The sequence below is a fragment of the Heterodontus francisci genome, chromosome 4 (genome assembly GCF_036365525.1).
Source record: "Heterodontus francisci isolate sHetFra1 chromosome 4, sHetFra1.hap1, whole genome shotgun sequence".
NCBI classification, from domain to species: Eukaryota; Metazoa; Chordata; class Chondrichthyes; order Heterodontiformes; family Heterodontidae; genus Heterodontus; species Heterodontus francisci.
Window position 1 is genome coordinate 56,530,090 of NC_090374.1, and position 17,871 is coordinate 56,547,960.

The window sequence follows — 17,871 nt, forward strand, 5'->3', positions numbered from 1 at the left end:
TCCTCCTTTTCATCTACACATTGTTCACAAAAGCATTCACAAACATATATGCAATATCACCACTACCTTAGCCCACTCACTGTTGAAACCATCATACATTTCTTAGCCACCACCAGTCTTGAACTAATCCAAAGCTTGACTGGCCAGCCTTCTATTCCAGCTCATCCAAAATTTTGCTGCTTGTATTTCTATCCCACACTAAGTTCTGCTTGTCACCCATCAGCCTCGGCTAAATTGTAGAAGGTTGTGGATTCAAGCCCCACTCCAGGAATTGGAGCATATAATCTAGGCCAACGCTTCAGTGCAGCACTGCGAGTATTGCACTGTCATAGGCCTTTCGGTGAGAGTTTAAACTAAGGATCCAACTGTACTAAAAAAATCCCATCGCTTTTATTGTGTCCTAATATGGTGCCTCGGTTACAGCCAACCACATTGGTGTGATATTGGAGTCATGTATAGGCCAACCTGAGAAAGACACAGGTTTCCTTTTCTACAGGACATGAGTAAACTGGTTGGGTTTTTAAATAGCAATTTGACAGATTCATGGTCATGTTAACTTTATTCCAGATTTATTTAATCTGAATTCAAATTATCAAACTGCCATTGTTGGATTTGAACTCATATTCTATTGATTATTAGTCCAGGCTTCCAGATAACTATTACTGTAACATAACCACTACACTATTGTTCCCTAATTTGTCTGCATTGGTCTACAATTGTCTGCATTTAGATGGCAAACCTCTCCCATTGGTTCAGTTGGCATATGTAGAACTGAGCAATAAAAATAGGAAACCCCCAGGTTCTACTTCTCATCTGTGCTGAGTTAGCAAATCTGTCAGAAGCAGGTGCTAGAATTGACCTTAGCACCCATACAGGAAGGGGGAAAAAAATCATTTCAACTAAGATTCCACTCTAGATTGCTATCAGAAACTCTTGCTGGAAAGGGGTGCATACACAGACATTGAATGAGGCCAGTATTGCTGTGACATCTCCATTAACAAGTCGACCATTCTTCACTGTCTGGACCCATACATAAAGAATGATCACTTAGGCAAGATACTGGGAAAGCATGACTTTTGGTCTACCAGAGAGGAAGCAAGAAAATTACACAGTAGAAATGTTTTTTTTTTAAACTCAGGAAAAGTAAAACTTTCATAAAAATTTGCCTTATGGATTGATTACTTACAAAACTGCAAACATAAATATGAAATTCCTTTACCCATGTTATTTTCATTACTATGAAGTTAGATATTGTAAGAATGGATAAAGATATTTTATTGTTAAACATGTTAGACTTTGATAGTCCACTGCTGACTAAGAAAAACAATACAATTGATCTTACTATAAATAGTCATTTATTTTAGAAAGATAAGCAAAATGATCAGGTGTTTTATTAATAAGTCACAATAAAATACAAATTGTTTTGAATACATTAATTTTACAAAACTTGGGGTAGTTTAGGGAAACACCATTAATGCTGGTCACAATTTAGAGAGCACAAAACTTGTCTAATAACCATAATAGCTAGTAACATTACAGCACTAATCTCTTGAAAATAAAATAAACAGTGCTCACTGGCATTAGGAAGCACATTGACTCCTTTCTAATAAATATTAAATGCTTCAAAAAGAAAGTTAAGATCAACTTGCACAGAGAATAACAAATCAACTTGTGTGGAGCTGCACTTAAGATTCAGCACAATCAAACCTATAATTATAAATGTGACAGTTGACTGCCATACCAGTCTTGGTAAAGGTTCATTGTTCATATAGATCAGACTTCCATGGTCTACCCACAAAAAATACATGTCCATAGAAGTGCACTGAATCTGTTAATATTTTACATTCGAATTTCAAAAATTCCTGTCGAAAAACACACGTGTTTCTGCTTGGGCCTAAACTAGCTTTGCATCAGAGGATAATGGATATTTCAAGCCATTATGATTAGCAAAAATATACTTCCTTTATGGCAAACATTTATATTTTCTTTACAAAAGCAATCTTGATATCTCTTGATAAGTAAGTTACATTTCCCTCCCAGTCTGTTTCAATAACACGTTTCTTATTCAAATTTAAAAGCACTTTCCCAAGACAAAGAGACAGTGTACACAAATGGAGTTCACCACACACATCAACTTAGTAGATAGCACCAGATATTAACATTTTGAAAATATCAATTGATGAAACAAGAAACATCGTAAATAGAGTAGTCTTCATAATCTTTGGAATGATGACTGGCTTTAAAAGATTAGAGAGTGTAAACCTGTAAGTGCTATAAAAAAAAACTAACCAGTGCCAAAATCATATTTAAATCATAAGGCTTATATTTATTAGTTAAAAAGAAACCACTTGTATAAAAGTGGTAATTGAAACCTATTTTTCTCCAATAAGTGTGTATTTATACAGTATTAATTTTCTATAGGCAGGTTCTTTGTTTTCAACTTTAATTTTGTTTAAATTTCCCAGCAATGTTTCAAGTTTCAAAACACAAAGTCTTTATTCTCTTGTGGATAAAGGAATTGCCTTACATAGCACTAAGTAACACGGACCAAAAGTTCCTAGATTCAATTATAGATCTGTGTCCAGTTAGCTAATTTCAGCTAGGGTTGCTACAATTGATCTTTCAGCATCACAGCTTGGGCCAGAGGAATTCAACCAGGGTTTCCATTCAGAGTGTTATTCAGTAATCCCTACTCTATGTACTTTGTCAGTCAAGAACACAATTTAATTTGGCTATAATGCCTTCCATGGTTGCTGTAACAGTGAAAGAAAGCAGTTTTAAAAAATAAATTCATGTTTCTCTCCTCATTTCACATGAGTCTTCCATTTTCTAGGTGTAACTTATGAAGAAAATTCAACAAAAACCTTCACATATCTATTTCATTGGATATGTTTCTTATTTTAAAAATGAATTAGAAACTAGGAACACCATAAATACATATTGTTTACTTTTCAATATTGCTGTGGAGAATAATGCAGCTGGGTGTTGTGCTAAATTAGTCAAAATGTCTTTCTCCCCTTCAGGCTCTTGTGAAGGTGCTGACTCAGACTGGGCTCAATGGATGCTAGGAGACCCCAGATATTGCCCAAATGGCCATTCTTCAGGTACAAGACAAGTGCTGATCATCTATTTGATTATGGGGCATCAAAGTCAATTCCAATTCTATCCACATACAGTATATGCAATTTCAAGAAGAGCTCATTGAATAGGAAGACTAGCTGATTTTCTTATTACCTAGGAACACAGAAGCCTTTAGTTATTCTATTAGCTACTCCAACTAAAGTTAGCTAATTCACAATAAGGAGATTTTTGGTCATACGGTTCAGAAAACCATTGTGCAAATCATTGACCAACTGAGCTATCAAGGTAAATCCCAGGTCTGTTCATTTTCAGGTGAAAAGCAATTTAAAAAAATCTAAAAATAAATTTGTAAAATTATGACTGGAGAATCCATAAAAACTGAAAACAAAGGAGCAAACAAGTAGGTAGTTTATGTCAACATCAGTGTGACCAAGGCTTACTCAGTTACTGTTCATGTATGCTTGAAATTGGCTTTAAATGAAACTTATATAATTGACAGTATTGCAAAACTACTTATTTTAACAAAAGCTATAGTTGTAAAGTTTCAGGTCAGAATCACATTTATCAGGTCAGATGTTGCATGAGCAAAATACGTTTCAGCGAATGAGGCTTTTAGCTATGGATATAGAGGATATTCTTTTAATAAAAGTGAAAATATTAGTTGGCTACTTATTAATCTATTATATTTTACAGTCATTGAGGATTGGTTTGGTTGTGAATACATCCAGGACAACAATGCAAAGTATCATGAATAAAAATATCACACTCCACACAGTAAATGTTCTCGCATACAGTGCAGATGTATACCTGTAAAAAAACAATGAAAGAATCAGACAGAAATCTTAAAGCCATGAAAGCACAATGGATAATGTATTTTCCTCTTCAATACCACGTACCCCATCTCACCTGGAAGATGAAGGGGCAGGGAGAAAATTCTATCAAGTCTGTCAGTATCACTATTCAACCAGCTACAAGGATGCAATGACAGTTTGTTCTCCAATTTCCCACTGGGAAGCATTCTGTTCAAATATGTATCATTTGACTTAATGTAACATCACAGGAGAACCATGCATTTGGCAGCAGGCTACAGAACTATCAAGGGTATCGCATCTGAGCCCTCTCCCACCATCACCCAATAGCCACACACACACTTACAGCAAGAAATACTGGATCGTGATCAGAACCAGGATGTTTGGTCAATTATGCTCCCCGCAGTTCAGCAGTTGTGCTAAAATAATTGTAGCAGCCAGCTGCTGCTCTGACTGAGATTAGCTAACTAAATACTGACCAGGGAATTAACCTGTGGTCTATATGTCTTGACTAAGTAGTGTTTGATATACTTTTCTATAAACACTGTAAAATACATGATTTTATTTCTTGCATAAGTGACATTTCAATGTTTTATAGTAATAAAGCAAGCTGCTGGAGACCTCCCATGTCAATACATCAGCCAGCCGGAAAATACCTAGCCAAGTGATTTATTTGGTAGATCTATCTTCAGCAAACTGTCACAATATCAAGTGGGGACTGGCATCCTAATATTCAAATTGAGATAAAAAGTTCAGAACTTAATGACTAACAGCACTTACTAATCTCCTTAAATGCAACATTCTCCTTCATTTTAACTGGAATTCCATTCATCTGAATTTTAAGTAGGGCCCCTGATGGAAAAGCTGAATTTGTTTTAAACAAATTACAAATTCACCCAGGTAGTCCAATATGCTGATTATATTTCATAAAACTCAAGTCAGGATCATTACTGTAACAATATAAATGTGTAATTGTGTGATGCAGTCTTCGTGTGTAGACTGAGTTCTATACAGCTTGTGTTTGATTTTTTTGAGACAGTGCCTGATTTGAAATTGAAACTAAAGGATTCCAAGTTCTGGGAAGTCAAACCCAGGTTAGACAAACAAACAGTCCTGTGACTGAGAAAAAACAGTTTTTAAAAATATACCAAGGATATGTGACTGGAGGGTAAGTTTCAGTTTTGAGAGTTGAGAAGGACTCTGTAGTGGATAGAAAAATAAGCCAGTTATTGTTTAGAGATAGGCTTAGAGCTGCAGGTTTTGTGCTTTGAGAGAAGCAGACAACAAAGCAGTCAGTTAAAACAATTTTTTTGATTGCAGGCAAAGGAGCCTGGACTGAGGGCTAACCATTGGTGAAATTGGTGAATGACTTATGACAGCTATCTTTGGTGACTGAAAGAGTGATCCGTGGTGCCATGCCATCAGAACGGTAGTGGGCAAGACCGAGGTTGTTCGAGAGGTGACAAAATCAAACCATTAAAGGGAAGATCGCATTGCTTGCTACTGACAGGACCTCATTAGTTCCATATCAGTGTCCTAGAGGACAAAACTTGAAAAATTACGGGAGGAAGATCCTGATTTTATTGCACTGTGGGACTGATCAACGCCACCGTGCTGATAAAGACTGTTCAGAGGATCCGTAAGGGCCACCTATGATGCAACTGCTAATTAACGTAACTTTTAAGATATATACCAACCGCAATTTAACTATTAGTTCATGTTTAACTTACGTTGGTTTATGTTTGAATGTTAAAATAAAGTTTATAAAAGTGAAATCTTGTCCATTTGGTTTCCTAACTTGGGGTCAGTTGGTGTATTTGATTCTTTTGGTTTGTTGGTGGTCTCCACGGGGCCCATAACCAATTGAATCAGTCACTACATGGAGAGGGCAATTTCTTCAGCTCTAATATTAGATGTGGCTGCAATATTGACAGCAGCCACCATTTTCCAAGATGTGAAACTGCAATAAGAATGTTATGGATCTGTTTTGCATTAGTCTTTCATATATAATACTTACATTCAGATCTTTCAACTCCCCCTGACAACCTTGACAGTACCTAAATAAATAAAGGACAGAAATATTACGTATTTTTTTTCTCTAGCAATTTTTCTTCCTTCAATTCCCCTCTTGAAGTCATGAACTCCTTGCTGGGGTATGGTTCCACAGGCACCAAGTACCTTCAGATTCCTCTCCCAACTGTCATGTGTAAGCTTCAACAGCGAGTGTTGGCAAGCTATTAAAACATGTAGAATATCACAGACAAGCGTTTTCCTGTCTTCCCCGAACACTCTTCCAGCAGAGGTCACTAAATAGCACTCAGATGCAGGAACTCTGGTTTGTTTTCTCCTCCCAAAGTTAAGGGCACTGAGGCTTATTCCAGTGCTAAATCTGCACAAACCAGAGGTCGTAGTTGGGACCTTCTTTGTCTATATGGCTCAGTCACACACTGAATAAACTTTCTCAGTCATCAGTGGAGCAAAATTCCATTCTTTAAATACACATTAGTTCAAGTATTACTAACCTAGAGGACACAAAAACAAATCACAAATTTGCACACTGCAGAATACACAACTTTTAATGCTGTGTGGGTAATAGCAGATGTAATGATCTGGTAGTTCCATGAAGTATAATCAGTAGAAGCTACAGAACGAGAAACACAAACTTACACTTTTGTTGGTCTGATTTCAGTTATTTTTGTTACTATCTCACTGTTGTATATAACATGAAGCCTGCTGCACTCCATAAAAAGAAACTTTAATTTATATCATGCCTCATCATGTCCCTAGGTCGTCCCAACGAGCTTTCCAACCAATAACTATTTTTGAAGTTATTTTGAAGCTATTTTGTACAACCAGTTTGTCCACAAGCAACAAACAAATGAGTAATCACCTAACGTGTTTCTGATGTGTTATTCAGGGAGAAATGTTGGCTCAGGCACCAAAACCCTGCTCTTCTTTGAATAGTGCTATGGGATCGTGTCTTCTGACAACGCAGAGCATGCGCAGAGCGATCACCAACATCATCAATGCATCCGAGCATTTGCCTGCTTGCCAGTATGAATCCGTGCATGCGCGTGGTGACAACACCACTTAATGATGTCAGACACAATGATGTTCGAGTGTTGCCTCACCCTTCAATGGCTGCAATCGCCACTTCCGTCCCCCACCCCAACAGTACCCCGCTCCCTCCCGCAATCACCACCTCAATCACTGCTTTTCTTCCCCGCTCCCTCCAGCGCCCATCTGCTCACTGCTCCATCCTGCCATTCACTCCCGCTCCCGGCTGCCTACTTCCTGCCTAACCGATACCTACAGCCATCACCACCCCCCCCCCACCTCCTGCTTCCCCAGGCAGAAAGGCGGGGAACGAGCGGCAGGAAGGAGCGGCGAGCTGACAGGTGCAGGAGAGAATGGCGGGACGGAGCAGCAAGCAGGCGGACGAAGGGAAGCAGCGAATGCAGGAGGCAGCACAAACCTGAATGCGGCAATTGAGGGGGCGATAGCGGGATGGAGAGGTGAGGGGGTTTTGGTTCAATTCATTTTTTGTGTCAAATTGAGCAGTAGCATTTTTATTACTGGCAGCTGCCCGAGACGTCACAGACAGTGACTTTTCAGTCGATAAGACTGCATTTGCTCTTGTGCCAGTACTGAGCCACCTAGTGGTTGCATTGTCAGCAAACGCAGCCTTTACCTTAACAGGAAGACGGGGACACAGTTTGACATCTTTTTAAAGATAGCGCTTCTGACAATCCAGCAGTCCCTCAATGATGTGTTGAAGCAACAGCCAAGACTTTGTCCTGAAATCTCCAATGGGGCTTGACCCCACAACCTCCTGAAGTGAAAGCACGAACTAATCAGAGCCATACCAGCAATATTAGCCTGTTGCTATGGTGAAATAAAAATCCTTTAAATACCATTTTCTCTGGCAAACGAGGAGAGATCTCAAGAGGAAAATAATACTACAAGGACCATTTTTCAGTTTTTATTGAACAAAAACATTCTGATTTTTTTTCCAACTATGCAGTGTCCTTTACATACCTTGGTCCCTCAATCTCCTCTAAGGAAGTTTCTCTGAATGCATCCAATGGGAACAGGTGGTGGTAAGACCTTGCCAAGTGAGGTGCAGATACTAATGTAAGACCTAAAGTAAATGGGAAAAAACTTCCAATTATGGATAGAATGCTGCCTTCAGGCACTCTTAATGTGTTGTTTTTTACAGGTCAACACCAGCTTAAGTATAGAAAGGTTATTAACGATAGTACACAAAACAATTTTTGCCCTATGTGCAAACTTCAAATATTTTACAAAATATTTTCATACAAAACGACAAGGGAACATATAAGCACACAGAGCTCCAAAAAGATAGCAGAACTCTCTCTCATATATATATATATATATATATGAGAGAGAGTTCTGCTATCTTTTTGGAGCTCTGTGTGCTTATATGTTCCCTTGTCGTTTTGTATGAAAATAGCCAGCATATATATATCATATATATTCTTTCTTTCTTCTTTTGGGCCTCCTTATCTCGAGAGACAATGGATACGCGCCTGGAGGTGGTCAGTGGTTTGTGATATATATATGCTGGCTAGGCCAGCATTTACTGCCCATCCCTAATTGCCCTGGAGAAGGTGGTGGTAAGCCACCTTCTTGAACCGCTGCAGTCCATGTGGGGTAGCTACAACCACAGTGCTGTTAGGAAGGGAGTTCCAGGATTTTGACCCAGCGACAGTGAAGGAATGGTAATATAGTTCCAAGTCAGGTTGGTGTGTGGCTTGGAGGGGAACTTGCAGGTGGTGGTGTTCCCTTGCACCTGCTGCCCTTGTCCTTCTAAGTGGTAGAGATCGTGGGTTTGGAAGGTGCTGTCTAGGAGCCTTGTTGAGTTGTTGCAGTGCATCTTGTAGATGGTACATACTGCTGCTATTGTGCATCGGTGGGGGAGGGAGTGAATGTTTGTGGATGGGGTGCTAATCAAGCGGGCTGTTTTGTCCTGGATGATGTCGACCTCCTTGAGTGTTGGTGGAGCTGCACCCATCCAGACAAGTGGCAAGTATTCCATCACACTCTGGACTTGTGCCTTGTAGATGGTGGACAGGCTTTGGGAGTCAGGAGGTGAGTTACTTGCCGCAGGATTCCTAGCCTCTGACCTGCTCTTGTAGCCATAGTATTTATATGGCTATTCCAGTTCAGTTTCTGATCAATGGTAAGACACAGGTTGTTGTCAGTGGGGGATTCAGCGATCATAATACAATTGAACATCAAGGCAAGATGGTTAGATTCCCTTTTGTTTGAGATAGTTATTGCTTGGCACTTGTGTGGCGCGAAGGTTACTTGCCACTTATCAGCCCAAGCCTAGATGTTGTCCAGGTCTTGCTGCATTTCTACACAGACTGCTTCAATAATTGAGGAGTCGGGAGTGGTGCTGAACATTGTGCGAACATCCCCATTTTTGACCTTATGATTGAAGGAAGGTCATTGATGAAGCAGCTGAAGATGGTTGGGCCATGGACAATACCCTGAGGAACTCCTGCATTGATGTCCTGGAGCTGAGATGATTGACCTCCAACAACCACAACCATCTTCCTTTGTGCTAGGTATGACTCCAACCAGCGGAGAGTTTTTCCTGGATTCCAGTTTTGCTAGGCCTCCTTGATGCCATACTCGGTCAAATGCTGCTTTGATGTCAAGGGCAGTCACTCTCGCCTCACATGTTGAGTCCAGCTCTTTTTTCTATGTTTGAACCAAGGCTGTAATGAGGTCAGGAGCTGAGTGGCCCTGGCGGAACCCAAACTGAGCGTCACTGAACAGGTTATTACTAAGTAAGTGCCGCTTGCTAGCATTGTCGATGATACCTTCCATCACTTTACTGAAGATCGAGAGTAGACTGATGGGGCGGTAATTGACCAGGTTGGATTTGTCCTGCTTTTTGCGTACAGGGCATACCTGTGCAATTTTCCACATTGCTCGGTAGATGTCAGTGTTGTAGCTATACTGGAACAGCTTGGCTAAGGGCGCAGCAGGTTCAGGAGCACAGCCCTTCAGTACTATTGCCGGAATGTTGTCAGGGCCCCATTGCCTTTGCAGTATCCAGTGCCTTCAGTCATTTCTTTATATCATGTGGAGTGAATCAAATTGGCTGAAGACTGGCATCTGTGATGTTGGGGCTTCAGGAGGGAGTCAAAATGGATCATCAACTCGGCACTTCTGGCTGAAGATTGTTGCAAATGCTTCAGCCTTATCTTTCGCACTGATGTGCTGGGCTCCCCCATCATTGAGGCTGGAGATATTTGTGGAGCCACTTCCTCCAGTTACTTGTTTAATTATCCACCACCATTCACGACTGGATGTGGCAGGACTGCAGAGTTTAGATCTGATCCGTTGGTTGTAGGATTGCTTAGCTCTGTCTATCGCACGCTGCTTACGCTGTTTGGCACGCATGTAGTTTTGGCTTGTAGCTTCACCAGGCTGACACCTCATTTTGAGGTATGCCCTCCTGCAGCCATGAGGTTACAGATTGGGGTTGAGTACAATTCTGCTGCTGCTGATGGCCCACAGCGGATGCCCAGTTTTGCGTTGCTAGACCTGTTTAAAATCTATTCCATTTAGCACGGTGGTAGTGTCACACAACACAATGGTGGGTATCCTCAATGTGAGGATGGGACTTTGTCTCCACAAGGACTGTGCGGTGGTCACTCCTACCAATACTGTCATGGACAGATGCATCTCCAGCAGGCATGTTGGTGAGGATGAAGTCATGTTTTTCCCTCTTGTTGGTTCCCTCACCACCTGCCGCAGACCCAGCCTAGCAACTATGTCCTTTAGGACACGGTCAGCTTGGTCAGTAAAGGTGTTACCGAGCCACTCTTGGTGATGGACATGGATGTCCCCCACCCAGAGTACATTCTACGCCTTTGGCACCCTCAGTGCTTCCTCCAACTGGTGCTCAACATGGAGAAGCACTGATTCATCAGCTGTGATGGGGCGGTAGGTGGTAATCAGCAGGAGGTTTCCTTGCCCATGTTTGACCTGATTTCATGAGACTTCATGGGGTCTGGAGTCCATGCTGAGGACTCCCAAGGCAACTCCCTCCCGAATGTATACCACTGTGCTGCCACCTCTGCTGGTTCTGTCCTGCAGGTGGGACAGGATATTTCCGGGGATGGTGCTGGCGGTGTCTGGGACATTGTCTGTCAGGTATGATTCTGTGATGTGACTATGTCAGGCTACTGCTTGACTAGTCTGTGGGACAGCTCTCTCAACTTTGGCACAAACCCGCAGATTTTAATAAGGAGGTCTTTGCAGGTTCGACAGGGCTGGGTTTGCTGTTGTCGTTTCCGGTGCCTTGGTCAATGCCGGGTGGTCCGTCCGGTTTCATTCTTTATTGACTTTGTAGCGGTTTGATACAACTGAGTGGGTTGCTAGGCCATTTCAGAGGGCATTTAAGAGTCATTGCTATGGGTCTGGAGTCACATGTAGGCCAGACCAGGTAAGGACAGCAGATTTCCTTCCCTAAAGAACAGTGAACCTGATGGGGTTTTAGGACAATCAACAATGTTTTCGTGGCCCTCATTGGACTAGCTTTTATTTCCAGATTTATTAATTGTATTCAAATTCCACCTTCTGCCGTGGCAGGATCCAAACCCATGTCCCCAGAGCAATACCCTGTGTCTCTGCCACTGCCTTCCCTTAAGAACTGACTTTTCTGTAATCTCTGCCCAATCTGTGAATTAGGATTTTATCATACACTGCAAAGTGTCCAAACTGCAGCCCATGAAGCCTGGCTATCTGACCAACAAGATACCTGGCTAGGTCAAACAGTAATGCCAAATTGAAACAGATAGTTTGTAACTTAGCTCAGGGTTGTTTTTATGCACATTCCTTGAATTTCGTGCTCTGTATTGTAATTCTTTATTCATTGCTCCCTGTTCAGATCCCTCCAATTCACCATCCAACCTACACTCAGCACCAAGACCAACCTTGTCAAAGTCACAGCAGCACCTGACCATGACTCACTGCCCCTCCTCAGCTTCTCTGCCAACACTAACTACATCACATTTCTCTGCTGGCATTCCTCCAGTGTCCACCTCCATGGCACTGCTTTCCTCAAGTTTCATTCCTAGCTGCCCCAGCACAGTAAATGCATAATCTCAAACAATCCCTTCCCATCCCAATATGGTCCCCCCCCACCAGAGTCCCTCAGAGTCCCAGTGGTCCTCTCCTAAGCTCTGTACCTTTGACTCCAGATTACTGACTGTTCCCCCATTTCCTCTGTTCCACAATCTAAAGCACAGTGACTGGTGTCCACAATTCTCTCCAAAAACCAGTTTACCTTGCTAACCACCCTGCCTTCAAATGTTTCCTAAAAACGGAACTTTTCAACCATGCCTCTAAGTTTGTAAGTGCAAATACTCACCACAGACTTTGCATTCCACAGGCAGTTCAGCATATTTAGCTCTGCACTGGGGGCAATAATATCCACCAAGTGTTAAGACTGGCCCACTACTGCTATCTAAATGTCTGAAAACACAATAAGTTAATACAGAAAATGTAAATTGACTTAGCATAAATAGTAACATAATTATACTCAGTTTACAACATAAGTTTGTAAATTTTAAGACCTTAAAAGAAACATGGAAACAAGAGCAAGGATGGATACAGGTTGAAGAAGTTCCACTCTGCTCAGTTCCCAATCTAAACCATTGGGGAGAGAGTGAGAACATTTGACCTGGTGTCAGGGGGCACTAGCACCATCTTCAGAGTAGTTTGCCCAATGCCTCAGCTGCAGAGTTGCTACGCAAAGTAGGAAATCAAATTACTGAAAAAAGGAGGAAATTGATTCAAAATATATGCTCATTAAAAAAACTACAACAAAATAAGAACGACTATAATTAAGTCAATCAGAAAGTTAGTCTAAGCTAATTGACTAACAAAATCTTCAAAACATATCATTCAACTTCCAAAAGCATCACTGCAGCATCAATTTCTTTTATTGTTAAAAAAGTACTCACTTTCTGCACAACTGGAATGACTTTGGTAAGCTAACTACCAAACTAATAGTTTGCATTAAATATAAATTCATATACTGTTTCAAACTACTGTCCATTGTTTATCATACTTACGCCATGCTGAAACATGGTTTTGCATCCTGATCTGACAAGGATACCACTGTATGCTGGGGGAAACCTTACAATGAAAAGAAAATAATGAATATTTCTATTTCATTTCAAAAACATTTCATTCCTTAACACAAACAGTTTACAAAACTAAATACATTTTATCTAGAAACCAGCCTAATCATTAATGCTGATACCTGTGTAAAGGAAATGTATCTTAATGCAATATCTGCAAAATTAAATGAAAAAGCAAATAGGGAATGTTCTCAGGACTGAAAAAAATGTATAGATTCTCTCTACCCAAGACAAAATCTAATGACAATACAAGGCCATTGCTTAGGCAAATACTGGATGTATGGACCAACATCCCATAGCACTATTCAGATATTAAAATCCCATCCACTTTTCCACAACATTCACTTTTTCCACACCCTGAAGCCAGGGCTTTGTTGTTGTGTTGTTAATCAACTAGCACAGGATATCAGGCCTGCTGAAGTTGTACAAAGGCAAATTACTGTGGATGCTGGAAATCTGAAATAAAAATAGAAAATTCTGCAAATACTCAGCAGGTCATGCAGCATCTGTGGACAGAGAAACAAAGTTAACAATTCAGGTCGGTGACCTTTCATCAGAACTGGGAAAAGTTAGAAATGTAATAGGTTTTAGTCAATAAGTGCAAAAAGCTGTCTATGTATCAAACTATGAGAAGGCATTTGATAGAGTCTACCATCAGAAAATAATGGAGTACTTAAACAAACTAAAATTTGACAGAAATGATAAAATAATTCAGAATCTATATTGGAATCAATCAGCAATGATGAGAAGCGATAGTGGCTTGTCAGACAGCTTCCCAATCAAAAGATGAGTGTGCCAGGGATGTGTTATATCCCCAAAACTGTTCAACCTTTACACTGAAGCTACCTTCAGAAGCATAGAAGATTTATCAAAATTGCAACATTGGTGGGTTGAACGTCAACAACATGAGATACACAGATGACACTGCACCGATTTCAGAGTCAGAAGAGGCACTACAGGAAATTGTGAACAAAGCGAATGCAAGGAGAGTGGAATATGGATTAACTATGAATGTGAAGACCAAGACAACGGCGATAAGTGGAGACCTAATCCTGGAAGTGAAAATTGAAGTAAATGTCCTGGAACAAGTGAAAAGGTTCACATACTTTGCTCAGATTATCACAGATGATGGGAGGTGTGATTGTGAGATCTGAAGGAGAACTGAGATAGCCAAGACCAGATTTGTCAAATTGAAAGACATGTTATCAAAGAAGCTGAACCTGAATCGAAGGAAAAGAATGCTGAAGTGCAACATTTTGTCATCTGCGTTATATGCCTCGGAGACATGGACAACAAACAAAGAGACTATTGATAATCTGAATGCATTCAAGATGTGGACATATAGGAGGATGTTCCACATAACTACACTGACAGAAAGACTAATGAGAAAGTGCTGGAAATGGCTGGAGTAAAGGAGAAATTAGTGCACATCAAAAAGAGAAAGATATTGTATTTCGGTCACATCATTAGAGCAGAAGGTAGACAATTATTGGAAAGAAAGATCGACGGACAATGAATGAGAGGGAAGCAGAGGAGAAAATGGATGATGGATATAATGGACTAGATGCAGCTGACCTATGCGCAATGTGTAAGGGCAGCACAGGACAGACAGAGGTGGAAGTCCATGGCAGTCAACCTTCTAAGAAGATGACACCAATGAACGATCAAACTTTCTAGACTCCTAGAAAAGGGTTTGAAGACAATTTGTCAGGGGAGGTGGTGGCGTAGTGGTATTGTCACTGGACTAATAACCCAGAGTCTCTGGGGACATGGGTTTGATCCCACCACAGCAGGTGGAATTTGAATTCAATTAATAAAAATCTGGAATTAAAAAGCTAGTTTAATGATGGCCATGAAACCATTATTGGCTGTTGTAAAAACCCATCTGGTTCACTAATGTCCTTTAGGGAAGGAAATCTGTTGTCCTTACCTGGTCTGGCTCCAGACCCACAGCAATGTGGTTGACTCTGAAATGGCCTAGCAAACCACTCAGTTGTATCAAACCACTACGAAGCCTAAGAAAAGGAATGAAACCAGATGAAACCACCCGCAGCGATCTAGGCACTGGAAATGACCTTGCACTCCTCCTTACTAACATCAGGGGGCTTATGCCAAAGTTGGGAGAGCTGTCCCACAGACTAGTCAAGCAACAGTCTGACAGTCATACTCACGGAATCATAACTTGACAATGTCCCAGCCATCACCATCCCCAGGTATGTTCTGTCCCACCAGCAGGACTGACCCAGCAGAGGTTGCGCCACAGTTTTAATACAGTTGGGAGGGAGTTACCCTGGGAGTCCTCAACATTGACTCCAGACCCAATGAAGTCTCATGTCATTGGGCCAAACATGGGCAAGGAAACATCCTGCTGATTACCACCTACTGCCCTCCCTCAGCTGATGAATCGGTCCTTCTCCATGTTGAACACCAATTGGAGGAAGGACTGAGAGTGGCAAGGACATAGAATGTACTCTGGGTGGATGACGTCAATGTCCATCACCAAGAGTGACTTGGTAGCACCGCTACTGACCAAGCTGGCTGAGTCCCAAAGGACACAGTTGCTGGACTGGATCTGCGGCAGATGGTGAGGGAACCAAGAGCGAAAAATATACTTGACATCATGCTCACCAATCTGCCTGCCGCAGATGCATCTGTCCATGATATTATTGGTAGGAGTGACCACCGCATAGTCCTTGTGGAGACAAAGTCCTGTCTTCACATTGAGGATACCCTCCATCGTGTTCTGTGGCACTACCACCGTCCTAAATGGGATAGATTTCAAACAGATCTAGCAACGCAAAACTGGGCATCCATGAGGTGCTTTGGGCCATCAGCAGCAGCAGAATTGTATTCAACCAAAATCTGTAACCTCATGGCCCGGCATATCCCCCACTCTACCATTACCATCAAGCCGGGGGATCAACCCTGGTTCAATGAAGAGTGCAGGAGGGCATGCCAGGTGCAGCACCAGGCATACCTCAAAATGAGGTGTTAACCTGGTGAAGCTACAAGCCAAAACTACATGCGTGACAAACAGCATCAGCAGCATGCTAGTTCCAGGGAGAAGACTCAGAGGGATCTCTTCCGGGACAGGTGGGACCTGTACTAGAAGGACGGGTTGCATCTAAACTGGAGGGGCACAAATATCCTGGCTGCGAGGTTTGCTAGCGTCACTCAGAAGGGTTTAAACTAGTGTGGCAGGGGGGTGGGAACCAGAGCAGTAGGTCAGCAGGTGAAATAACTGAGGGGGAACTACTGAATAAGGCCAATAAGACTGAGAGGAAGAGCAGGCAGGGAGATGTTGCTGAGCACAGCAGACTGCTGGTCTGAAGTACATTTGTTTCAATGCGAGAAGTATAACAGGTAAGGCAGATGAACTTAGAGCTTGGATTAGTACTTGGAACTATGATGTTGTTGCTATTACAGAGCCTTGGTTGAGGTAAGGACAGGACTGGCAGCTAAACGTTCCAGGATTTAGATGCTTCAGGCGGGGTACAGGGGGATGAAAAAGGGGTGGGGGAGTTGCATTACTTGTTAAGGAGAATATCACAGCTGTACTGCGGGAGGACACCTCGGAGGGATCATGCAGCGAGGCAATATGGGTAGAGCTCAGGAATAGGAAGGGTGCAGTCACAATGTTGGGTGTTTACTACAGGCCTTCCAACAGCCAGCGGGAGATAGAGAAGCAGCTATGTAGACAGATTTTGGAAAGATGTAAAAGCAACAGGGTTGTTGTGGTGGGTGATTTTAACTTCCCCTATACTGACTGGGACTCACTCAGTGCTAGGGGCTTGGATGGGGCAGAATTTGTAAGGAGAATCCAGGAGGGCTTCTTGAAACAATATGTAGATAGTCCAACCAGGGAAGGGGCCGTACTGGACCTGGTATTGGGGAATGAGCCCGGCCAGGTGGTTGAAGTTTCAGTAGGGGAGCATTTCGGGAACAGCGACCATAATTCCATAAGTTTTAAGGTACTTGTGGATAAGGATAAGAGTAGTCCTCGGGTGAAGGTGATAAATTGGGGGAAGGCTAATTATAACAATATTAGGCAGGAACTGAAGAATTTAGATTAGGGGCGGCTGTTTGAGGGTAAATCAACATCTGACATGTGGGAGTCTTTCAAACGTCAGTTCATTAGAATCCAGGACCGGCATGTTCCTGTGAGGATGAAGGATAAGTTTGGCAAGTTTCGGGAACCTTGGAAAACGAGGGATATTGTGAACCTAGTCAAAAAGAAAAAGGAAGTATTTGTAAGGGATAGAAGACTGGGAACAGACGAAGCCCTTGAGGAATATAAAGAAAGTAGGAAGGAACTTAAGGAAGGTGTCAGGAGGTCTAAAAGGGGTCATAAAAAGTCATTGGCAACAGGATTAAGGAGAATCCCAAGGCTTTTTATACATATATAAAGAGCAAGAAGGTAGCCAGGGAAAGGGTTGGCCCACTCAAGGACAGAGGAGGGAATCTATGCATGGAGCCAGAGGAAATGGGTGAGGTGCTAAATGAGTACTTTGCATCAGTATTCACCAAAGAGAAGGACTTGGTGGATGGTGAGTCTAGGGAAGGGTGTGTAGATAGTCTGGGTCATGTCGATACCAAAAAGGAGGTGGTGTTGGGCGTCTTGAAAAACATTAAGGTAGATAAGTCCCCAGGGCCTGATGGGATATACCCCAGAATACTGAGGGAGGCAAGGGAGGAAATTGCCGGGGCCTTGACAGAAATCTTTGTATCCTCATTGGCTACAGGTGAGGTCCCAGAGGACTGGAGAATAGCCAATGTTGTTCCTTTGTTTAAGA

At 41.9% G+C, this 17,871-nt stretch overlaps 1 protein-coding gene across 5 annotated transcripts in view; it reads right to left on the reverse strand.

The window, feature by feature from the left end:
- Nucleotides 1-1,359: 1,359 nt before the first annotated feature.
- gtf2h2 (general transcription factor IIH, polypeptide 2) overlaps nucleotides 1,360-17,871 on the reverse strand; it is a 56,183-nt gene continuing 39,671 nt past the window's right edge. For 4 of the 5 annotated variants that reach the window (XM_068029575.1, XM_068029572.1, XM_068029574.1 and 1 more), the window contains 5 exons: nucleotides 13,010-13,073; nucleotides 12,304-12,407; nucleotides 7,929-8,031; nucleotides 5,908-5,947; nucleotides 1,360-3,888 (listed from right to left, as the gene is read on the reverse strand). In XM_068029575.1, coding sequence (XP_067885676.1) covers nucleotides 3,775-3,888; nucleotides 5,908-5,947; nucleotides 7,929-8,031; nucleotides 12,304-12,407; nucleotides 13,010-13,073 — 425 coding nt within the window. In that variant the 3' untranslated portion in view covers nucleotides 1,360-3,774. The remainder of the gene's footprint in view (nucleotides 3,889-5,907; nucleotides 5,948-7,928; nucleotides 8,032-12,303; nucleotides 12,408-13,009; nucleotides 13,074-17,871) is intronic. The other variant, XM_068029576.1, reaches the window with a different exon arrangement.